Raw genomic sequence first — 24,757 nt, 5'->3', positions numbered from 1 at the left:
TTTTTTTTTTTTTTTTTTTTTTTTACTTATTTGAAAGTCAGAGTTAGAGAGAGAGATCTTTCATACTCTGGTTCACTCTCCAGATGGTTACAACAACCAGCACTGGGTCAGGACAAAGCCAGGAGCCAGGAGTTTCATCCAGGTCTGCTACATGGGTGGAAGGGGCCCAGGCACTTGGGCCATATTCTGCTGCTTTTCCCAGGCCATTAGCAGGGAGCTGGATGGGAAGTGGAGCAGCTGAAACATGAACCAGTGCCCATATAAGATGCTGGTATTTCAGGTGGCAGCTTTACCCACTATGCTACAGTGCAGACCCCTCAACACTGTTTCTGACTCAATAGTTGCAAATGTGTGAATTAACCAGCCCCCTAAAGAAATTTACTATATCCAGGAGGGGATCAAATAAACATCAATCATAAACTGGCCGGTGCTGTGGCATGGCAGGCTGGGCCTCCACCTGTGATGTCAGCATTCCATTGGGCATCAGTTCATGTCCCAGCTGCTCTTCTTCTGATCCAGCTCTCTGCTATGACCTGGGAAAGCAGTACAAAATGGCCCCAGTGCTTGGACCCCTATACCCACGTGGGAGACCCAGAAGATGCTCCGGGCCCCTCCTGGTTTCAGATCAGCCCAGTTCCAGCTGTTTGCGGCCATTTGGGGAGAGAACCAGTGGATGGAAGACCTTTCTCTCTGTCTCTCCTTCTCTCTGTAACTCTGTTATGCCACTGATCATCCTAGGCAAGTAGATACATTCCTCCCTTCCACAGTGTTTGTCAGTGAACAAGTATGTGTGCATGTTTATGTGTTATAATCCAGAATGAGATATGTTCCAAGTTACAGATGAGAGACAGCAGCAAGGTGATTAAGAGCATTAGCTTTGGAGTCAAGCAATTGCCTGGATTTCAATCTCAGCTACCATTAACTATATACTTCCCTGGGCACACTCCTGTTTCTTAACCTTTCCATGTTTCCCATCTATGTAACATGAAGATAGTATCTATCTCATAGAGTTGTGCAGACTAAGTAAATTAGCAGATTTACGTACCACTGCTTGGGAATGGTGGCTGACAAATAGTGAACATCCAACAACATCAGCTAGTGCTACTATTTTTATAATTCAATTTGATAACTTTACACATTAGAACCAAACTCCATGTCCTCAAGCCATGCTAGCAGTGTTAGTAATTAGTTACTGCAACAAATTATTTAGTATAAATAAATGTACTCCAGGTTCATAATCTAGAGTTTGAATCTTGAAAAAAGACAGGACAGGGGCTGGCATTGTGGTGTAGCAGATCAACCTGCTGCTTGTGATGCTGGCATCCCAAATAGTGCTGGTTCAAGTCCTGGCTGGTGTGCTTTTGAGTCAGCTCCTTGCTAACTGCAGCTTCCTGCTTCTAGGAAAGCAGAACGTAGTCCAAGTGTTTGAGCCCCTGCCACCCATGTGTGAGACCAGATGGAGCTCTGGGTTCCTGGCTTCAGCCTAGCCCAGCTCTGCTTGTTGTGGCCATTTGGGGAATCATCCAGTGGATAGAAAATCTCTCTCTCCCTGTCACTTTGCCTTTCAGATAAATAAATCTTAAAAAAAAGAAAAAAAAAAAAACATGATAAACCAAATTAAAAGATAAAGGTAAGGGTAGGTATTTGGCCTAGTGATTAAAATGCCTGTGTACCACATCAAGCACTTTGGTTCAATACCCACCTCTAACTCCTGGTTTGTTTGAGCTAACACAGCCCCTAGGAGGGAGCAGTGATGGCTCAGGTCATTGGGTATCTGCCACTCATGAGACCAGGGTGAGTTCCCAACTCCCAGCTTCAACCTCAGCACAGCCCAGGCTGACAGGCATTTGAAGAGTAAACCAGTAGAAGAGAACTCTCTCATTTCTGTCTACCAATAAATAAATTTTAAAGACAAAAATAGGAGTGGCTTTGTGGCACAGCAGGTAAAGCTGTCTGCAACACCAATATCCCATATGGGTGCCAGTTCGAGTCCTGGCTGCTTCAGCTGATCCAGCTCTCTGCTAATGGGCCCAGGAAAGCAGTGGAAAATGGCTTAGGTTCTTGAGCTCCTGCACCCATATGGGGGACCTGGATGGAATTCCAGGCTCCTGGCTTCAGCTGGCCCAGCCCTGGTGCTGCAGTCATTTGGGGAGTGAACCAGTGTATGGGAGATCTCTCTATTTAAAGCACAAGATAAATACTATATAGTATATATATATATAAAGATATATATATATATATCTTTCAAGTAAATAAATCTTTAAATAACAAATGTATATATTTATTATGTTTCAGTATCATTTTTTTTTTTTTTGACAGGCAGAGTGGACAGTGAGAGAGACAGAGAGAAAGGTCTTCCTTTTGCCGTTGGTTCACCCTCCAATGGCTGCTGCGGCTGGCGCGCTGCGGTCAGCATACCGTGCTGATCCGAAGGCAGGAGCCAAGTGCTTCTCCTGGTCTCCCATGCGGGTGCAGGGCCCAAGCACTTGGGCCATCCTCCACTGCACTCCCGGGCCACAGCAAAGAGCTGGCCTGGAAGAGGGGCAACTGGGACAGAATCCGGGACCCAGACCGGGACTAGAACCCAGTGTGCCAGCGACACGAGGAAGAGGATTAGCCTATTGAGCCACGGCGCCCGGCCCAATGTTTTTTTAATATACATATATTTTAAGATTTATTTATCTATTTGAAAGGCATGAGTTACAGAGAGAGAGAAAATGAATCTTCCATCCATTGGCTCACGCTGAAGCTGGGCTAATCAAAAGCCAGGAGCCAGGAGCTTCATCTGAGTCTCCTACATCAGTGCAGGGGCCTAAGCACTTGGGCCATTTTTCACTGCTTTTGTAGGCACATTAGCAGGAAGCTGGATCAGAAGTGGAGCAGCAAGGACTTGAACCGGTGCCCATATGGGATGCCTGTAGTGTCAGCCCCTCTAATATCTATTCCTGTGTAACCAAGTACTCCAAAATTTAGTGGCTTAAACTGGTCTTTATTATATCTTAATTTCTGTGGGTCAGAAAGTTGGGAATGGCTTAGCTAGGAAGTCTTGTTTACTGTCTCCTCAGGAGACGCTGACAGCAAGATAACTAGTGCGGCAGTCATTGCAAGCTTGCCTGGTGCTGCATGATCTAAGATGGCTTACTCACCTGGCTGTGGGTGGGGGCCTCGGTTCACCACATGGGCCTCTACATAAGGTTTGTGACAAAGCAGCTGGCTTCTACAAAGTAAGTGATCTGAGAGCAAGAGGATCTAAGCACGATCAGAGATCTAAGAAACTCAAGACCTGAAAAAGAACTGCAGTGCTTTGTGATAAAACCTGAGGTTTGACATGCCATTACTTTAATATTCTATTCATTGGAACTGTATACTAAGTCCAGACCACTCTGTGAAGCAGGAAAATGAAGCTCTACCTCTTGAAGGGGGGAGGTAGTAAATAATCTGTGGATATTTATAAAACCACTAGAGTACATAGTCTAGTAATCCATGTATATAAATAAATACATGATAATGAACTCTTTTAAGTGAGAAAACAGCTAAACCAAAATAGGCACAGGCTGTTGTTGAAGTATAATTTTCAAAAAAGTAAAATATTGACTTCAACAGATTAAAGATTTTATTTAATCCATTACTTAGGGAGTAAATAAGATATAAAAACTGGTCCAAAGTACATTTAAGAAGTTAGGTAAATAGAAAAAATTTAACAAACATATGAAAAAGATTGCTAGCTTAGACATCAAACTGGTTAATGTCCTACAAAGCCACATCACAGACTGTACTTTCTGGAGTCATCTGTTTAACTGGAACATTGACTACTTCCACCTCTACTGGACAGAGATTTACCAGTTGCCTTTACAGAGCTGAAAACTGCCAACCAATGAACTTTTTTTTGGTCTGTTTTCAACTTCCAGAATTTTTTTCTTCACAGAGGACAAAAAAAGCCCCACCACTTTAATCTATCAGCTTGGTAAAGATAAAAACCGTGGTACTAAGGATTACACAGGTTGTTGGAAACAGGTGCTTTCATATTTCTGACTGGAGTATAAACTGGTAGTGCAATTTAGTTTAATCTATACATTTTGGGGAGGATAAATACAATGCAGTAAAACAGAGAAAAATACGTAAATCCTCAAGTTCACATCTCAATAAATTTTCAAAAGTAAATATACCTGTGCAAACAGCATCAGCCTTTTTTTTTTTAAGATTTATTTTATTTATTTGAAACTCAGACTTACACAGAGAGAGGAGAGGCAGAGAGAGAGGTCTTCCATCCACTGGTTCACTCCCCAATTGGCTGCAACGGCCGGAGCTGTGCCAATCTGAAGCCAGGAGCTTCTTCCAGGTCTCCCACATGGGTGCAGGGGCCCAAGCACTTGGGCCATCTTTTACTGCTTTCCCAGGCCATAGCACAGAGCTGGATTGGAAGTGAAGCAGCCGGGTCTTGAACCGGAGCCCATATGATATGCCGGCACCACAGGTGGCGGCTTTACCTGCTATGCCACAGTGCTGGCCCAGCATCAGTCTTTTTAAAAATTATGTATGGCGTAGTGGGTAAAGCTGCCACCTGTGGCACCAGCATCCAATATTGGTGCCGGTTAGAGTCCCAGCTGTTCCACTTCCGATCCAGCTCTCTGCTATGGCCTGGGAAAGCAGTGAAAGATGGCTCAAGTGCTTGGGCCCCTGCATCACATGGGAAACCTGGTGAAGGCAGCTCCTGGCTTCATATCAGCACAGCTCTGGTCGTTGTGGCCAGTTGGGGAGTGAACCATTGGATGAGAACCCCTCTCTCTCTCTGCCTCTCCTTCTCTCTTTGTGTAACTCTGACTTCCAAATAAATCAATAAATCTTTAAAAAATTATTTTATTTGAAAGGAAGAAAGAGATCTTCCATCTGCTGGTTCACTCCCCAGTGGCCACATTGGCCACAGCTGTGCCAGGCCACAGCCAGGAGCCTGGAGCTTCCTTCGGTCTCCCACATGAAAGTAGGCACCCAAGCACTTGGGCCATCTTCCACTACTTTCCCAAGCAAACTAACAGGGAGATGGAGTCAAAGGGGACCAGGACTCTAACCAACACCCATATGGGATGCCAGCATCACAGGTGGTGGTTTAACATGCTATGCCACAACGCCAGCCCCTCAAAGTCTTATTTCCTTAAAAAAAAAAAAATCAATTTTTATGTTATAGGTCATTTTTTTAAAATTTTTATTTATTTATTTGAAGGGCAGAGTTACAGAGAGGCAGAAGCAGAGAGAGAGAGAGAGAGAGAGAGAGAGAGAGGTCTTCCATCCGCTGGTTCATTCCCCAAATGGCCGCAACAGCTGGAGCTGGGCTGATCTAAAGCCAGGAGCCTCTTCTGGGTCTCCCATGTGGGTGCACAGGCCCAAGAACTTGGGTCATCTTTAACTGCTTTCCCAGGCCATAGCAGGGAGCTGGATTGGAAGTGGAGCAGCTGCTGGGTCTTGAACCAGCGCCCATGTGGGATGTTGGCACTGCAGGTGGTGGCTTTACCCACAACGCCACAGTGCTGGTTCTGAGGTCCTTTAGTTTTTATAAAAATAGTAGGACAAGAATAAACACCCAAGTCTGTTGAAAATATTTTATTATTATCTTATTTATTTGACAGACAGAGTTAGAGAGGTAGAGACAGAGAGAAAGGTCTTCCATCCGCTAGTTCACTCCTCAGATGGCAGCAATGACTGGAGCTGCACCAATCCAAAGCCAGGATCCAGGACTTCTTCCGGGTCTCCCACATGGGTGCAGGGGCCCAAGGATTTGGGCCATCTTCTACTTCTTTCCCAGGCCATAGCAGGGGGCTGGATCAGAAAAGGAACAGCCAGGACTAGAACCGGCACCCATATGGGATGCTGGCGCTTCAGGCCAGGGCTTTAACTTGCTGTGCCACAGTACCAGCCCCAAAAATATTTTTAAAATATAGGCAATATCCATCTACCTGTTTTGACATACATCACTTCTACCCAGCCTAATCCACTGTCATCTCTAGCCTGTGCTACAAAAAGTATCCTATCCAGTATCCCTGCTTCTCTCCTTACCTCTCCACAATCCACTTTCCCTTAGAGTCGCCATGATATGCTTTCTCAAATGTAATGTGGATCATGTTACTGTTCCATTGCTCCTATGAGGCATGGTGTGAGCTGCTCCCTTCCTGTTTCCATGAGTAGGACCTCTTCTCCCAGCACTCTCCTTGCTCACTGTGCTACAGACTCTCATATTCATCACCCACTACTCCTTCTGCCCGGAATGCTCTGTTCCTTGATCATAACACAGTCTTACATCATTTATGCTCCAAATGTCACTGCTTCAGAATTCAGATCACCTAAATTTAAACAGCAGCCCTCTATTCATCCTCTAAAATATCACCCATCCAATTTCTGCCTTCACAGAATTTATCCATTATCTGAAATTATCTTTATTTATTTGTTTATTATCTGTTTCCCCCCATTCTGGAATGTAAATGCAACAAAAGCCGGAACCTTGCCTATGCCTTGGAATGTGCCTGGTACATGGTAGACAATAAATATTTGGTGCCTGAAACAACATAAGGGCTATCTCACCATGATCTAGTTACTCATCAGTTTAACTGATGTGCAAATCACATTTACTTTGACCTCTGAATTTCTAGGACCTACCGTTAAATCCCACACGGCATCTAACATTGCTTGTTATATTCCTTTTATTTTATTGGTGGGAGAAAGAGAAAGTTAGAGAAAGATGCTTGCAGACAAGAGATCTGCCCAGACATTATCCTATGAAGGTTGACAAATCTATACTCACACACACACACACACATTATACAACACATGTGTATCTGCCTATATATACTATACACATATATATTGTACTATACTATACACACACACATACATATATACATAACCTGCCCAAACATTATCCTATCAAGGTCAACAATCTTTTAATATACAACAATCTTTGTATATATATATATATATATATATACACACACACACACACTATACATATTATAGATAAATATAGTCTTTGAATATATGGGCTGTATGTGTGTGTATATATATGTGTATATATATATATACACACACTATACATATTATAGATAGATAAATAGATATAGTCTCCCAGCCCCAGTTTTATCATCTGAATCAATTCAGGCTTATTCACTAAAATCTGGACCAACTGCTGATAAAATCTGTGATTCAGTTAGTGCAACTGCAAAAATATCAAGACAGTCACATGAATATACCATGGTCCTACTTGGAACACAGAGCCCTAGAAATATGCATCCTGTTCAGTGCTTATGTTGTTGTTGTTGTTTGAGTTCCTGAATTTCCTGGCTTATGTTCTTTTTTTTTTGTGCTCTTGCTTCTGAGAAAATAGATGTACAAAGCATCGGTATGGTTGCAGGAGCAGTGACAGGCATAGTAGCTGGAGCTCTGCTCATTTTCCTCTTGGTGTGGCTGCTAATCCGAAGGAAAGATAAAAAGAGATATGAGGAAGAAGAAAGACCTAATGAAATTCGGTAAGCAACCCCAAATCCCCACTTCTACTGGGCTTCTTTTCTGAGGCCAGCTCCATAATAACCTGTCAACATAGTGTCCCCAGTTTCTTCCTAACCATGAATCTGTTAAACGATCACTCTGTAAGGCAGGATGATCTAGTCTAGGGACAGATGGTCTGGTTTCCCCCTAGACTTCACTGTAAAAAACAATCTACAATAGTCTTAAAAGTTCAGCTTCCCATTACTTCTGGTTTACTTCCATTCATAAGGGGAATACAAACGACAGGCCTTAAGACTTTCTCAAGGTGAGATGATATGAATCTTCCCAGTGTAACAGAGTAGACTCTGGGTTAACAGAATATACATTTACCTAAGCCAAGCATTAAACTTTAAGAAATGATGAAGTGCCTATTGACCTACGTGGCTGCCTTCCAATGGTATTATTTGAAGTTTACAGGTTGAAGGATTGATTAGGAAATCTCAGATGAAGCAACCATAGTAGAAGGCATGACAGTCCTGCCAGTAATAAAGTTTGTCTTTGCTGTGTTTTCTCTCCAGAGAAGATGCTGAAGCCCCCAAAGCCCGCCTTGTGAAACCCAGCTCCTCTTCCTCAGGCTCTCGGAGCTCACGCTCTGGTTCTTCCTCTACTCGCTCCACTGCAAACAGTGCCTCACGCAGCCAGCGGACACTGTCAACTGATGCAGCACCCCAGCCAGGACTGGTCACCCAGGCATATGGTCTAGTGGGGCCAGACACAAAAAGTTCTGAACCAAAGAAAGTCCACCATGCTACTCTGACCAAAGCAGAAACTGCAACGAGCATGATCCCCAGCCAGAGCAGAGCCTTCCAAACTGTCTAAATTAAAGTCGACTTGACTCCCAGGCTTTTCTAGATTCAGGTCTTAGGACTCTACTAGTCATTGGAGCTCAGTCACCAGCCACATAACCCCTTTGAACCAGATAAGAGGTCATTTAAGTAGCAGTGAGCATTGTGTGGAACAGACTGAGATGAGTACTTCCCTTAAGTGACACCAGAGAACCAAAAGGATGCAAGTTGATCATCTCCACAAAGGCACTCATTATGCCTTTTGACCACAGTGGGGGAAAACAGATGTCCAAATTTGTTTATTTTTGACCAGGACCCATGATGTATAGGTGAGGTAAACACACCAAAACTTCTCACCAGGGATATTTTCTATCAATGCTTTGATTCACCACTGTCCAAAAGAATTGGGATATTGTTTGTAAGTTTTCTATGCATTTATAAAATCTACTGGATTACCGTTAATTACTCAGATACTCAAGCAGAACCCACAGCCTTATATCACACCTATCTTCACCATGTACTGGGCTAACCACCTCTAAGAATTCCACAAAGGAAACACACCTCTTCTATCGACTTGCCTGCATTTGTCCTAAGGTTTCAAGGAGTTTAAACAGTGGGAGATGGAGATTGACTTTCTTCTACTCTATCTGCTGCTCATCTCCCTAGTTACACTGAAACCTAAATTACATCGAAAAGGGAGTCCAGGATGTGACAAGTGACAATGAAAAGCTTTCCATCACAGGGAATTGCTGACAAACACCAGAAATATACGTTGGAACAATTGTGGATTTTTTCCTCAAATCAGATGCCCTGAGGGCTTCTCTGCTGGATATCTCAAGAGAAAGAAAAATTTCACTACATCATTTAATCATGTCCTTAGAAACAAGTCTTCTAGATAAAAAGAGATCTAGGAAGGCTGAAAGACACCTGATATACCACTATAATTTCTTACTTCTGAGAACATGTGAAACCAGAATTTCAAGACTAACTAGAGAAAAAGATTTGATCAGTTTCTTCTGAATATGTTAGGTAGAGATAAGGAAGTTTAGTATTGCACCATACATGTAGCTTCCTCCATTTTTTTCACTTCAGAAGGATGTGAACCTGGGACTTTTTAATGATCCTAAGTCTTAAAATTTCAAAAAGATCAGAAGCTGCTAATGTTTCCTAATGACATTGCAAGTATATGCTAATATCATTTCCTCTTGGGAGACTGAAGCAGGGAAATTCAGTGTTGTCCCAGCCTTAGCCTCTAAGGAAATGCAGCTCTGAGCTGAAAAGAAAGGGAACTAACAATTAGGGAAGAGATGATGAAAGTAACTAATGTTAGAAGGTAGGGTGAATGCCTATTAACATCTTAGCTGTTGGCATTTAGCAAAGAATTGGCAGAAAGAGGGATAGGCATTGAGGCACAGTGCATTAAGCTTCCACCTGCAATGCTTTGAGCACTTGTTAAAGAGTCTTGCTGCTTCTATTCCAATCCAGCTACCTGCTAATGTGCCTAGAAAGGCAGCAGAAGATGGCAGAAGTACTTGGGCCCCTGTTTCCCACACAGGAGACCCAGATAGAATTCTGGGCTCCTGGCTTCAGCCTGGCCCTGCCCTGGCTGTTGCAGCTATCTGGGGAGTGAACCAGCAGATGGAAGATCGAGCTCTCTTTCTCTGTCACTCTGCCTTTCAAATAAATAAAATATTTAAAATAATAAAGTCTAGAATTGGCAGAAAGGACTCACCAGGATAACTATTGGAAGTGGATGCACAGGAATAGAAAGGTGTCTGAGAAAGCAGCTGTCTCCAATACAGTGTCTTCCCTTTTTTTTTTTTTTTTTTTTTTTTAAGATCCATTTTATTTAATTGAAAGGCAGTGTTATAGAGAAGAGAGAGAGAAAGAGAGCAAGCTTTCATCTTCTGGTTCACTCCCCAAATGGCTGCAACGTCCAGAGCTAAGCTGGTCTGAAGCCAGGAATTTCTTCTGGGTTTCCCACGTGGGTGCAGGAGCCCAAGGACTTGGGCCATCCTCTGCTGCTTTCCCAGGAGCATTAGCAGGGAGCAGGATTGGAAGTGGAGCAGCTGGGACTTGAACCAGCATCCATATGGGATGCAGGCACCGCAGGCAGTGGCTTTATCTGCTATGCCACAGAGCCAGCCTCGTCATCCCTTTTTAATGGATTTGACTACTAAGACACAAAGCACAAACGTTGAACCTGAAATTGCCCATCAAGGAACCCAGCACAAGTGTCAACTGATCACCACTGGTAGAACAGAGTATTTCTTATCTAAAGGGCTAAAGGAAAGAAAAGTAATACTGGATATGGTGATGAAAGCATTGTTTCCCAAAGAGAAATCATCAGATGCTTAAAGGAAAAAGGCTGACCTGGGATTCTGCCCCATTTCTTTGGTTTTTCATTCCTACATTTAACTCTCACAACAGAGTCCTCACAATGTACAAGTCCACCTCCTTCTAAAGTCCTGAGGAATTTATCTTTGGGCGAACATTTTAACCTGAGTTTTATGTTCTCTAAAAATGGTGGGAAATGAGACACTGAGGAAGTAACATAAAGAACGTCTGTTACCAGTTCAAGAGTACTGGCATATTTGGAATGCTTCTAACACTAACTCATTGTAAGAGATAAAACCCCTTATTCTGGCTAGATTTTTATTCTTCTGGTAGTGTGGTATCCAGGCAACATATCTCTCCTGCTTTATAATTCTGAGAATTCTCATTTCTAGAGTACCTGAGCCAAACAAGTACACTATGGAGGCTGCAGCTATATCATCACTAGTAATTTGCTCTTGTGTTAGAACCTTTGAACCTAAAGTGGCCTGCCTAAGCCTTTGAAAGCAGGAATAAATCGTGCATGAAACAGAGATTTAGTTTGAATATATTAATCAGAAGACTAAAATACCAGTTGAATATCCAAATTATTTTGGAAATCTATTGACAGTGGAAACCTACAACAAATACCTAAAACAGATTACACTAAGAGCCTGGAAAATTCTAAGGAACTGAAGATTCTGAGAGGTAAGGTGCTGAAGTCTTAGCAATGATACTGCACTTCTCAAGTCAGACATCTGAGTTTAGAGAATACAGGCTCTGGGCTTACAATAAAGTTAGAGCCATACTGGTTCCACCACATTCCATTTACTCTGCAAGTAAAATTCTAACACAATGTAGGAAAAAGAAGTAGACAGAATGGCATAGATGTTTAGAAAGTAACCATTTCAATAAAATACATTCACCAAACAAATCTGTAAAATAAAGAGGTTAAAGACATTGTTCCTATATTGTATAAACACAATTTCAAAACGACATATACAATTTTGCTTCGTTTCTGGTGTTCAACTGTTTATATTTCAACTTCTAAACTGCTTTGTAATTGGGACTGTGTTTAAGCATCACAAAAACCAACTATTTATTATAGATGCATCTGTATCAGCAATTTAAGAAAAAATAAATAAGATGATACTGTAGGCGAGGCTGAAGTTCATATAATCCACCCTGGAAATTTATCAACTTGCTGCCTACAGAACAGAAGGACTCAGACTGAATACGATCTATTATGTATTGATTTCAGTCACAAACATGCCACATACTTTTTTCTCAGAAGGTAAAATGCTAAGTAATACAGGCGATGGTTAAGTGATGATACAGCAAGTTTTTTGCAAAAAGGTCAAGTACCAACAGAGATGCACACACTAAAAAATTCAAAAAATCCAGAAAGAGAAATCCACACTAAAAGATTCAAATATACCTGAAAAACACTTCAGAGGTTTATCATAATAGAAGAGCAGTAATAATAGTAATCATAAGTTACTGAGCCATTACCACGTGCCACTCATACTAAGTACACTAATAGCTTGTCTCAATCTCATACTCACGTTAACTCCATAAGGAGGTATTTGTGTTCTCTTTTTACAAATGAGAAAACTAAGGGTCAAGAAAGGTTGAGTCAGTAGCACAGCCAGGATTTAAACCCAGCCACTGTGTCAGCCTATTCCATCAGAGCTGCAGATTCTGATTAGTCACTATTTTCATTCCTGAAATTCTCAAACCTTTACCCCAAACCATGAGTTTTCCTTTCTCCTTGCTTTCTTCCTTGCCTTAATGCTTTTCACCATACCTGGGACACACTTAGCTCACTCACACAGTTAAATCCAAATTATTTTAGGGTAACATTCCAACTTTAAAATTGCCAGTGAAGTTTTTATGATAAAGTAATGATAAGCTTAGGTTATATGATACATATAATCTCTGTTGAATGTTAAGCAGAATATTTTGAAAACATAAAGGTTAAGAAATCTGTCAGCCTTCTGAGACAAAAAGATCAGCTGCACTAAAACTCCAAAGTAATAGGCACAGTTGATTCTCCAAAGATGTTAAAGGCAGATCAATTTATCAAAAATGTTTTAAAGAACTCAAACACTTCAGGGACCTCACAGTTTAAAGTTATTATGCTTACAATTATTTTGGACTGACTTTACACTCCCTTTAGTTTTTTATATCTTGTTTTTATTACCTTTCCTGGATGGAAAAATAAGATATAAAAGAAATATATGGATTATTTCTATATAAAGATATAAAGGAAATCCAGTTTGCTACTTCTAAGTGGCACTAATAATTCAATTAATAAAAATATGAAGACTCCAACTTATACAGCACATCCTCTCCACAGTACAGGGGCTCAACAAGATGTCTTAAAAAGCTCAAGGGATGGGATATGTGCATTGGGTTCTTGGCTCCTAGTTTTGAACTCTGTCCCCTTCCCTTGCAGACATTTGGGGAATGAACCAATGCTGGGAGTGCTCCCTTTCTTTTCCTGTGGACTAAACAGATAATACAAGTCAAGTTCTTAACATGTTGTCCTGCACAATAAAATAACAATGACAAGGACTTCATTATCAATAACACTAGGCATGAGTATGTTATAAAGCACTGGTTAGGTCTGGTTAGAGGGCAACATTGGGGAAAAAAGGTATTGGGGTTAGGGGCTGGCGTTGTGGCCTAGTGGCTAAAGCTGGTGCTGGCATCCCATATGGTTGCTGGTTCAAGTCCTGGCTGCTCCATTTCCAATTCAGACTCCCACTAATGTGCCTGGGAAACCAGTGGAAGATGACCCAAGTCCTTGGGCCCCTGCACCCACAAATGGGACCCAGAAGAAGCTCCTGGCTCCTGGCTTCAGACCAGCCCAGCTCTGGCTGTTACTCCCATTTGTGGAGTGAACCAGTGGATGGTTTTCTGTCTCTCCCTCTTTCTTTTCAAATAAATAAATAAATAAATCTTTAAAAAAAAAAAAAAGAAAAGATATTGGGCTTACTTGTATGCTGTTATCCAATAGCAATAACTTATACCTGGCTGCATTTAGAAAGTCAAAATATTAATAACAGCGTGAGTCATTCTGGTTTCAAATTTCCCTTATGAAATGCAATAAGTACACTCAAGTCTTTGGGTAATCAGGGCATAAACTGCATCTTTAAACAATGTTGTTGGGTCCAACAAAGGTTGTTTTTAATACCTGAGGTTTTGAAGGAACTACTGTATAAATTCACCATTCTTTGATGTTGAATAATTTTCTAAAATGTCATTTAGTAACGTATACCACATAATTTTAATACAAATTACCCAATTAAACCCTAAACTTTTAACTTTTGGAAAGAAAAAAGACAAAGGGCTGTCTACTTTAGGTTGATTAATTATGCATTTACTAATTATGCATTTACATGTTGCCTAATGAATTATGCCAATTTAAATAATCTATTTAGAAGTTTCTTCAATTGACAGTACTCCAACATTATCTCAATAACCAGTAACGATACAATAAAAACAAACAAACAAACAAAACAACCATTAGCTTGTTCTTTCTTGCTCTGGCCTCACCATTTTAAGGCTTGCTTCCCCTTCTCCCAGAACACTGGAGAAGTTGGTGACTCCATCCAGTAGCTATCCCAAAAAGGACTTATTTAGAATTCAATTTCTCATCTGCTTTCACATCCACAATGCAAACTGAACACACAGTCTATTTCTCCTAATCTTATCTTCCTTATCAGAACAGCTCTGAAAGTTAAAAGACCAAACAAAGTTCTTAACTTTAGGGTCTCTGGGAATTCAATAGAAGACTTTGAGTCCTTTGATACTTAGATTTAAGAAGCCTTGGGAATAAGGGAAGGGGGACCAACAGGACAGGCAAAGCACTGTTTTGCAAGTTATTTCACTTATTCCTACAACAAGCCTGAGGGTAGTTTTACAAAGAGAACTAGGGGGCAAGCATGGTGGCATAGTGAATAAATGCACTGCCTACGATGCCGGCACCAAATATGGGCACTGGTAGGAGTCTCATAGAGTCCCAGCTGCTCTGCTTCAGATCAAGCTCTGTCCTAATGGCTTGGGAAGAGCAGCCAAAGATGACTTACTTGGGAGACCCAAATGAACCTCCTGGCTCCTAGCTTCTGCCTGGCCCTGCGCCAGCTGTTGCAGCCATCTGGAGAGTGAACCAGTGAACAGAACAACTTCCTCTCTAACACTTTCCAAAGTTTTACTTTCAAAAAGGAAAAAAAGAAACTATCTCTTTGGCATAGAAATGGTTTGAATTCTAATTCAGATCTGACTCCAAATAAAGTCCATGTTCTTTCCATCCCACCATGCTTCTCATAATAAAAATAAATGAAAATGGATCCTTAATACTAAAGAGGAATTGCAAAGGCAAACTCCAGTCTGATAGAATTAAAGACTATCAGATAATCCAGGTACAAACTGTCGCTATTGGAGAACAGCCCAACACCTCTTCCCCGGTGCCTCGCCTCTCATCACATTATGCTTCAGAGCACCCTCATGCTTAGACTAGCTACTGCGAGTGGAGTCCTTGTCATTGCTGTTTTATTGTACAGGATAACCTGCTAAGCACTTGACTTGCATTTTCCATTTATTTGAGAGGGAAAGGGAGCCCAAGTTCGTTCCCCTAACTGGACAATCCAATCTTCAGTTTAATGTGACTTTACCATTTTGCCATGGTGGTGTTTTTTTTTTTTTTTTTTTTTTTTTTTTAAGATTTTACTTATTTATTTGAGAGGTAGACTTACAGTGAGAGGGAGAGAGAAAAGAAAGGTCTTCCTTCCATTGGTTCACTCCTCAGATGACCATAATGGCTAGAGCTGAGCTGATCCTAAGCCAGGAGCCAGGTGCATCTTCCCTGTCTCCCATGTGGGTGCAGGGGCCCAAGCACTTGGGCCATCTTCTAACTGCTTTCCCAGGCCATAGCAGAGAGCTGGGTTGGAAGAGGGGCAGCCAGGACTAGAACCGGCAACCATGTGGGATGCTGGCAGTGCAGGTGGGGGATTAACCTACTGTGCCACAGCGCCAGCGCCTAATCTTTTCTTTAAAAAAATATTTATTTGAGAGGCAGAGTTTCAGAGAGAGAGAGACAGAGACAGACAGAGAAATAGTTCTACCCAAATGGTGGAGACAGCCAGAGCTGGGCGCATCCAAGGCCAGGAACCAGGAGCTTCTTCCTGGTCTACCACATGGGTTCAGGGGCCCAAGCACTTGGGCCATCTTCCACTGCTTTCCCAGGCCATTTGCAGAGAGCTGGATTGGAAGTGGAGTTAACTGGGACTCAACCCTGTGCCCATATGGGATGTTGGTGCTGCAGGCCAGCAGAAGCTTAACCTACTAATGCTATAGCAGCCCTGCCACAGTATTTTAGACAGCAGAAAGTAGTTTTATGAGGACTCTGTAGCCAGACTGGGTGTGAACTCCAGATTGCACCATCTGACTTTGTGGCTTGGCTTCATCGTTTAACCATTCATCTTATTACATCTTCTCATCTGCAAAATGAGGATCACAATAGTTGCTGCCTCTTAGATCTGTAGTGAGAATTAAATATATGCAAGGCACTTAAAAACAGTGCTAGCAAGGCATGTGGTAGGCACACAAAAAAATGTTAATCACTACCCTACTCCCCAGTCAGAAGCCTTAGGTTCCAGACTCTACTGCAGTCCCTTGCACCTGAACTTTCATTTAATTTTTTTAAAGACTTAAGGCAGAGTTACAGAGAGGTAGAGGCAGGAAGCGATATCTTCCACCTGCTGGTTTACTCCCCAAATGGCTGCAACAGTTGGAGCTGGGCTGATCCGAAGCCAGGAGTTTCCTCCAGGTCTCCCACATGGGTTGCAGGGGTCCAAGCACTTGGGCCATCTTCTGCTGTTTTTCCCAGGCCGTTAGCAGGGAGTTTATGGGATGCCAGCCTCACAGGTGTTGGCTTTACCCGCTATGCCACAACACTGGCCTGCATTTTAGTTATTGAACCAGTGGAAAAAAAGAACTGGGATTGGCATCCACCCAAGAGCAGTGATTAATGCAGAACAAGTAACCTGTTTCTGGTCACTCCCAAAATGTGTTCTAAGACTTGGACTTTGTTCTTATTACATCGAATGATTCACAGCTTATGTATTTAAGACTCAAAATATGAATGAGAACTGTTCTCCACCTCTTTCAATATACAAAGTTTCAAACAGCACATTCATTCAAGATCTAAAATTAAAATTTAGTTGGGTCAATGCTGTGGCGTAGCCAGTAAAGCCGGTGCCTCCAGTGCTGGCATCCCACATGGGCCCTGGTTCAAGTCCCGGCTGCTCCACTGTGATCCAGCTCTCTGCTATGGCCTGAGAAAGCAGTAGAAGATGGCCTGAGTGTTTGGGCCCCTGCACCTGAAGCTCCTGGTTCCTGGCTCAGGTTGGTCTTTGCAACCATTTGGTAAGTGAACCAGCAGATGGAAGCACTCTCTTTCAGATAAATAAATCTTAAAAAAAAAAATTAAAATGCTATACATTGTTCAAAGGCAAACAAAATACACAAAATGCAGGAAGCTGTTCAGAAACTGTACTTTTTAAACTGAGACTTCCAGCACTTGAGTGTGAAAAGAACGACTGCAGATCCCAAACGAAACTGAAAGCAGTGTCCCACGGCACACATCTTCCTCCTTTTGGACTCGACTTCAGTGTGTTTCTAGCACAGACATTACACTGTAGTGTAACCGTGTAACCAATAAAAAAGACCAAAGATCCTGCTCTAGCTCAGCCAGTTGTTAACCTTCCCACAAGTAACACCTCTGAACCTCATTTTTCTCCTAATTCAGGGGTTAGTAACACATTGGTTTGATGATAAATGAAATAACCGGCGAGCACTTTGCACATGGTCAAAGCACTGTCTAAAATTAACTTCTAGGGAGGTGGGGAGACGCTAAACAAGTACCTCCATCGGATGCCAGGCTCACACTCCCCGAAAAGGCAGATAAGAAAAAACTCTTTAATCACACTGAAGCCGGCCTGTGTCCGGGAGTCACTGGCTCTGACAAGGACAAGGCGTCCTCAGCTCTTCTCACAGCCTAATGCACGCTGTCTGCAAACCTCATTTCAGGCCTGCTACTGAAAATTCTGCGAGGGGAGCCTTAAAAATATCTCCCCACCCAGCCGCACCCGCGTCTCTACTAAATAGGAATAAAAGCTGCCGGGCTTGTTTGAAAGGTCACCTGGCAAGCACCCAAGGAACTGAGACGGGCTCTTAAAATGCCAAGGCCTCAAATGGCTGCCGCCGTGCACCACCATGTACAAGTCTAGGCACCACTGTTTCCTGCACTGGCTTAGTCACGTTTTCAGGGCGGCTGCCGTTTCATTTTTGACAAAAATCAAGATAGACAAGATACTACTTCGTTTCTGAAAAACGCTCAAATTAAAAAAAAAGAAAAATCCAAAGCTAAGTCTCAGGACTGCCAGAACCTAGGATTTCCTAACGCCTGCCGGTTTCCAGGGGCTGGGGGGGGGGGGGGCTTCTTCTTATTTAGTTTTCTTCCACAATAGCTGAGCTGTAGGGCTGGGGCACGTGGGGGTGGGGATGAATCAGAAAGCCGAGTCAGTTCTCGGCAAGAGGAAGGGAGAGGCGCCGGGGTCTAGGCTCAGAGAGAAACACGTGTGGCCGCCTATCAGCCCCAACCCAGGGTCCTGGTTCTGGGGTCTCTGAGAAGCCGGGCCCCTCAAACCCCCTCTCCGGGGGCTGCCGGCCAACCGCTGCCGCAGTGGCGTGAGGTTTTTGAGCACCTGCTAGAGCAACCCGTCCCAGCCAGCGCAAAAGCGGAGGCGAGACCGGCAGTGTACGACCAACTCCCTCCAACTCCAAACCAGGGTGCCCCGATCAAGTTCTTCCACGAAGCGCCGGCCTTCCCCCCCCCCCCCAGGCCGGATCGTCGGCCGCAACCTCTCGCGGTCAGGCCTAGCCTAAAGAATCGCTGCTCCGAAACGTGGATCCGCGGAACCTAAGCCGGCCTAGAGGACCATCTTGCATATCGCACTGAGGGTGGAGGAATACTTGGGTGGGGGAGGGGAGAAACAACCTTCGCGGCCATTTTGTCCTCGCTCCACTTCCGTCTTCTCTTCCCGGGCTTCGGCTCCTGGACCCCTCCCTTCAGGTCCTACCCTCATCCTCTCCCGGTTCCGAGCCGGCGAACAGCGCGGCTTGCGCTGCTGTCATTGGCTCGTTCTAAATTTGCCCGCCCCTCTTCCTTCTCCTCCTTCCGGCCCCTCCCGCCCGCGCCGACAGGAGGCGCATGCGTAGATGCGGTTCTTCCCTTCCCCCCCGACCGGGGTGACTGAGGACTCCCGCGCGCGGGCTTTGTCGGCCCCACCCTCGCTTTCCCCGGGGCCGCTCGGAGAGCGGGGGCGAGCCTGAAAGTTCCAGAACGCTGCGGTGGTGCGTCATCGCGGGATGGGGTGGGGTGAGGGCGGGAGGGGGCGGGGCCCAAGGATTGGAGCTGGCTTCTCATTGGGGCTTGCAGAGGTTGCGGGGCGCCATTGGCTGAGGCTGCCGTGATAGGCAGCCGGCAGGGGCGGGCCCCTTCTGGAAGGTTCTGAGACAGGGTATAAGAGGCAGGGTGGCGGGCGGAAACCGGTCTCATTGGAGTCGGTGGCACCTTTCCGGCGGAACGTACTATTTCTTCTGAGCCGAGCCGGGCCTTCGCGCAAGGTAAGGTCTTTGTCCTTTGAGCGCTTGGTGGTAGCGGGGTGGGGGGGGCCTCCGAGCGCACCGGGCGGAAGCTGAGGGAGGCGCCTGCGAGCCCGGGCTTTCGGGGCGCCTGAGCGAGGGAGTGTGCGGCAGGCTGAATGCCGGCTGAAGCCGCCTTCTCTGAGGCGGCGCGGCCCTGGCTGGTAGCCGCCGGGGCGGCCGGGAGGGCAACACGGGGTCCCGTTCCCGCCAGGGCCCCTCCGCGACCGCGTGGCCGGAGTGGGGGGGGTCCGCCACATCCGTTTTCGGCCTACGGGGCTTGGCAAATGGAGCCGGCCCTTTCTGCCTCTTTGCTTAATCCAGGGTCTTAGAGGAGGAAGCCGCTCCTGGCGTGCGCCCAAGACGGGGCTGCATTGGAGTAGTTGGGGATTTTTTTCATTGAAAGGCCGAGGAGGGCCCGGGTGCGCGGGGTTCTGGCCGAGGTGACCCGGGGGTCTGCTCGGGGTGAGCACGTGCGCCGCGGACCCTCGGGGCAGACGGCTTCTGGGGCCCGGGGCGGGCTGTGCTGCGGTTGGCACGGCAACCCGAACTGCAGCGGGGCTGCGAGGCCCTCCCGCGTGCCGACTTCCGCCCCAGCGGTGCTAGCGTGCTGAGCCAGGCCCCTGGCCGTCGCTGTAACCGGATTTCGGGCTTTAAGGACAGGGGTGAATATTTATAGCTGAGTACGCTATGTAGAGCAGATGTATTTTTCTTTCCTTCTACAGCAATCATGTCTAAGGGACCCGCAGTCGGCATTGATCTTGGCACCACCTACTCGTGCGTGGGTGTCTTCCAGCACGGGAAAGTGGAGATAATTGCCAATGATCAGGGCAACCGAACCACCCCAAGCTATGTCGCCTTTACTGACACCGAACGACTGATCGGTGATGCTGCAAAGAATCAAGTTGCGATGAACCCCACCAACACGGTTTTTGGTGAGCCATTTTAATTGACTTGCCGCGTGGGTAGGCAGTAGGATACTTGGGATGCTGGCACAAGGAAGCTCTTAGAGCAATTATTACCGTTAAGTTGCAGTTAATCATGGGCTTAGGTTTTTATTGGAGTTGTGAAAACTACTGAAATTGGGCATTGTGCTCATTACTCTTACAGATGCCAAGCGATTGATCGGACGCAGGTTTGATGATGCTGTCGTTCAATCCGACATGAAACATTGGCCCTTCATGGTGGTGAATGACGCCGGCAGGCCCAAGGTGCAAGTAGAGTACAAGGGAGAGACGAAAAGTTTCTACCCAGAGGAGGTGTCATCAATGGTTCTGACGAAGATGAAGGAAATTGCAGAAGCATACTTGGGGAAGGTAAGGGTAATGCTGAGAACTACAGGCTGAGTGCATTGGCTAAAAATACAACAAGTATTTTTGAGATTTCTAAACTGACCAAGAAGTATATAGTAGTTGTACTGTTGATGGCTAGTGGTTTCCAATAACTTTCTGGGATTTGGGGTTTATGTCCCAAGTAGATTTGAACATGGGCATTAAAGAGCATTTTATGGTTGAGTATAGTAATTTAGGATTCATTTAACTTTCATTCCTAGACTGTTACCAATGCTGTGGTCACAGTGCCAGCTTATTTCAATGACTCTCAGCGTCAAGCAACCAAAGATGCTGGAACCATTGCTGGTCTCAATGTACTGAGAATTATCAATGAGCCAACTGCCGCTGCTATTGCTTATGGCTTGGACAAAAAGGTATGTAACATTTGTGATGGAAATGAAAGCTTTGGGTGATGAGAGCCATCAGATGCTTACATGCCTTTTTAATTGCAGGTTGGGGCTGAGAGAAATGTGCTGATTTTTGACTTGGGAGGTGGCACTTTTGATGTGTCCATCCTCACAATTGAAGATGGAATTTTTGAGGTCAAATCCACAGCTGGAGACACCCACTTAGGTGGAGAAGACTTTGACAACCGAATGGTCAACCATTTTATTGCCGAGTTCAAGCGCAAGCACAAGAAGGACATCAGTGAGAACAAGAGAGCTGTCAGGCGTCTCCGCACTGCTTGTGAGCGAGCTAAACGTACCCTCTCTTCCAGCACCCAGGCGAGCATTGAGATAGATTCTCTCTATGAGGGAATCGACTTCTATACCTCCATCACCCGTGCTCGATTTGAAGAGTTGAATGCTGACCTTTTCCGTGGCACCCTGGACCCTGTTGAGAAAGCCCTTCGAGATGCCAAGTTAGACAAGTCTCAGATCCATGATATTGTCCTGGTGGGGGGTTCTACTAGAATTCCAAAGATTCAGAAGCTGCTTCAAGACTTCTTCAATGGAAAAGAACTGAATAAGAGCATCAACCCTGATGAGGCTGTTGCCTATGGTGCAGGTAATAAATCATTTTTAACCATTTAACCTGGTAAGCAGCCACTTAGTGGACCAAGTTGACCGCTATGATGAGTGATCCTTAACCATTCGTAGTTTCCACCAAAAGCTTAGCTAATGATGGCAAACCTTCCTTGGATGTCTGAGCGAGTCAGATTGGTTGTGGAAATGATAGAAGTTTTTATGGTTTTTTTTAACTGAATTTTCCTTTCACCAGCTGTCCAGGCAGCCATCCTGTCTGGAGACAAATCTGAGAATGTTCAAGATCTGTTGCTGTTGGATGTCACTCCTCTATCACTTGGGATTGAAACTGCTGGTGGAGTCATGACTGTCCTCATCAAGCGCAATACTACCATCCCTACCAAGCAGACACAGACCTTCACCACCTACTCCGACAACCAGCCTGGCGTGCTCATTCAGGTATGTCTATTTAATGTTGGCTTGGTTTACCGAGGTCGTAAAACTGGGAAAGTTTGCGCTGTGATGATGGATTCCAAAACCATTCGTAGTTTCCACCAGAATTCCTATGTTGGCAAGTTCCTTCCTTGGATGTCTGAGCGTTGAGTCTTGCCTAGTTAGTCTTAGAGAATTAGAACTAGGACAGAAACCTCAAATCTTGCAATTTGTGTATTCACAAAGGTTTATGAAGGTGAGCGTGCCATGACCAAGGATAACAATCTGCTCGGCAAGTTTGAACTCACAGGCATACCTCCTGCACCCCGTGGTGTTCCTCAGATCGAAGTCACATTTGACATTGATGCCAATGGCATTCTTAATGTATCTGCTGTGGATAAGAGTACAGGAAAAGAGAACAAGATCACCATTACTAATGACAAGGGTAAGGACAAGGATTGCTTACATTGCTAGGGAGGGGTTAGGAGATGGCATGCTAACACAGATAATTTGAAAACTATTACTAAAAAGATTTTCCAATTCACAGGCCGTTTGAGCAAGGAAGACATTGAACGTATGGTCCAGGAAGCTGAGAAGTATAAGGCTGAAGATGAGAAGCAGAGGGACAAGGTGTCTTCCAAGAATTCACTTGAATCCTATGCATTCAACATGAAGGCAACTGTTGAAGATGAAAAACTTCAAGGCAAGATCAATGATGAGGATAAACAGAAGATTCTTGACAAATGCAACGAAATCATCAACTGGCTGGATAAGAACCAGGTCAGTAATGTGCCGAATGGTTGGAGGGGCATGTAGAATCTGAAAAAGCTTGGACTAGGTTTATGAAAAGATAGGGTCACAATGATGAATGGTCCAAAACATTCGCGGTTTCCACCAGAACTCAGCAGTGTTGGCAGTTACCTTCCTTGGATGTCTGAGTGACCTAAATGCCACAGAATAGCTAGGGTTTTATTTTAGTGTGACAGTGAGGTTCTGTGTTCTAAGAAACCTTACTGCAGATTCTCAAAAGCTTATTCTGATAACCATTCATTTTCTCTTCACAGACTGCAGAAAAGGAAGAATTTGAACATCAGCAGAAAGAGCTGGAGAAAGTCTGCAATCCAATCATCACCAAGCTGTACCAGAGTGCAGGGGGCATGCCAGGAGGCATGCCTGGGGGCTTCCCTGGTGGGGGAGCTCCTCCATCTGGTGGTGCTTCCTCAGGGCCCACCATTGAAGAGGTTGATTAAGCCAGTCCCATTGTAGATGCAGCATTGTTCCACACAGTAAAAGATGGAAGGACCCAAATTCGTAGCAAATTCTGTGGCAGTCTTAAAGTTCAGCTGCTATAGTAATTACTGGGCATTCTCAATACTTGAATATGGAACATGTGCACAGGGAAAAGAAATAACATTGCACTTTATAAGCACTGTATCTTAAGTGGAAAATGCAATGTCTTAAATAAACCTGTATTTAACATTGGCACCATATAGTTGTCTTGACTCTTTAAATAGCAGGTCAGGTGTAAGCAGCTGCCTGTTCAGCACCTATGAGCCTGTGAAGTGGCTTTTGCTAAGGTGGCAACTAAGGCAGTTCCTCACTAAGCCCTGTGTTGAGGCTCTTTGAATTTGTGTGGCATTCCCCTATGGTGGCTGGAGTAGTTAAGGCAGGGTAGTAAGGTACACAGAGCAAGTCAGTTGTGCACCATTAAAGACCTTTGAAAAGGTTGAGTATCCTGGTGAAGCCTCAAGGTGGGAGAGTATTTCTGTACATCTGGAGTTTTCTGTAAGTTTGCCTGGATGATAGCTGGATTATGTCAGTGCATTAGCAAAGGCTGACAGAATGGGTGATGATAATGTATATTTTGCCCTATGCACCTCCAGGAAAAGTAGATCAGAGGTGGTTTAAAATTAATGATTAGTGTTCTGCCACCTGGTGGCCATTTGGAATCCCAACAGTGCAGCCATAAAGTATGTTGAGTCATCTGCAGCAAAGCTTTGCAGTTAGTTAATCCTATATCTGTAAAGGAACTCATGTGGCCAGCCCAGTTAATATTCTGTAGGTATGAAGTTAGGGCAAAATGTTTGACACATTTGTCCAATTCGGTGATCTTGACCAGAAAGTCATGAAATGGCTACTTAAGCATCCTGAAGGACACATTAATGCTTACCCATACACCAAGAGTTTTATATCTTGGTTTCCCACGGGTCTCTAGAGGTTAAGTGGAGTGCATTGTGGGATAATACACGTCTGAAAAAGCCTTTGAATTAAAGTTAGGCTTGTGTGGACTAATCCTGGGTGAGTTAGTAGATGGCTGGATGCCTAAGTACAAAGTGGTAAGAGTTGGAAAATGCTAAGCAGCACTAATAGTAGATATGGAGGTGAGCAGAGACCTGACTGTTAGCACAATTCCATCCTCTGAGTTCAGTGGCATTCACTTTTAAGCACTGGCAGATCACTGCTGGGTCAGAGTTCCTATCAGAACTTAAAATGGTGGTTTTTGTAGTAACATTGCTGCATCTGAAAATTGAATAGCTAAACCTTTTGAAATTGCAAATGCTTGTATTCCAGATCCTAGGATTCTGTAGGGAAAGTGGCAATTATAGTGAGATGAGATTACAAGCTATGTAGTCCATACTGTTAAGGCCATCTTTGGGCACTAGGTGGCAGTAGTTGCACAAATACCAGC

The 24,757-nt window shown here is 44.4% G+C and overlaps 2 protein-coding genes and 1 non-coding gene across 3 annotated transcripts in view; all 3 read left to right on the top strand.

Annotated features, from left to right (window-relative positions):
• Window positions 1–13,583, top strand: part of CLMP (CXADR like membrane protein) — a 112,422-nt gene extending 98,839 nt beyond the window's left edge. Inside the window, exons 6-7 of the mRNA XM_062197226.1 lie at window positions 7,370–7,511; window positions 8,049–13,583. Of these exons, the coding sequence (XP_062053210.1) occupies window positions 7,370–7,511; window positions 8,049–8,349 (443 nt within the window). The 3' untranslated portion in view covers window positions 8,350–13,583. The remainder of the gene's footprint in view (window positions 1–7,369; window positions 7,512–8,048) is intronic.
• Window positions 13,584–19,214: 5,631 nt separating this feature from the next.
• Window positions 19,215–23,556, top strand: HSPA8 (heat shock protein family A (Hsp70) member 8). Its single transcript, XM_062197225.1, has 9 exons — window positions 19,215–19,322; window positions 20,066–20,275; window positions 20,451–20,656; window positions 20,893–21,045; window positions 21,124–21,679; window positions 21,893–22,095; window positions 22,315–22,513; window positions 22,616–22,848; window positions 23,133–23,556. Exons 2-9 carry the CDS (start codon window positions 20,071–20,073, stop codon window positions 23,316–23,318), a joined length of 1,941 nt encoding a protein of 646 aa, XP_062053209.1. The 5' UTR covers window positions 19,215–19,322; window positions 20,066–20,070; the 3' UTR covers window positions 23,319–23,556.
• On the top strand, window positions 22,151–22,236 carry LOC133764904 (small nucleolar RNA SNORD14). Its single transcript, XR_009866473.1, has one exon. It is a non-coding gene; the product is annotated as a small nucleolar RNA SNORD14 (small nucleolar RNA).
• Window positions 23,557–24,757: the final 1,201 nt, after the last annotated feature.

The sequence above is a fragment of the Lepus europaeus genome, chromosome 7, assembly GCF_033115175.1.
Source record: "Lepus europaeus isolate LE1 chromosome 7, mLepTim1.pri, whole genome shotgun sequence".
Taxonomy (NCBI): domain Eukaryota; kingdom Metazoa; phylum Chordata; class Mammalia; order Lagomorpha; family Leporidae; genus Lepus; species Lepus europaeus.
This window is presented reverse-complemented; position numbering and strand designations above follow the sequence as displayed.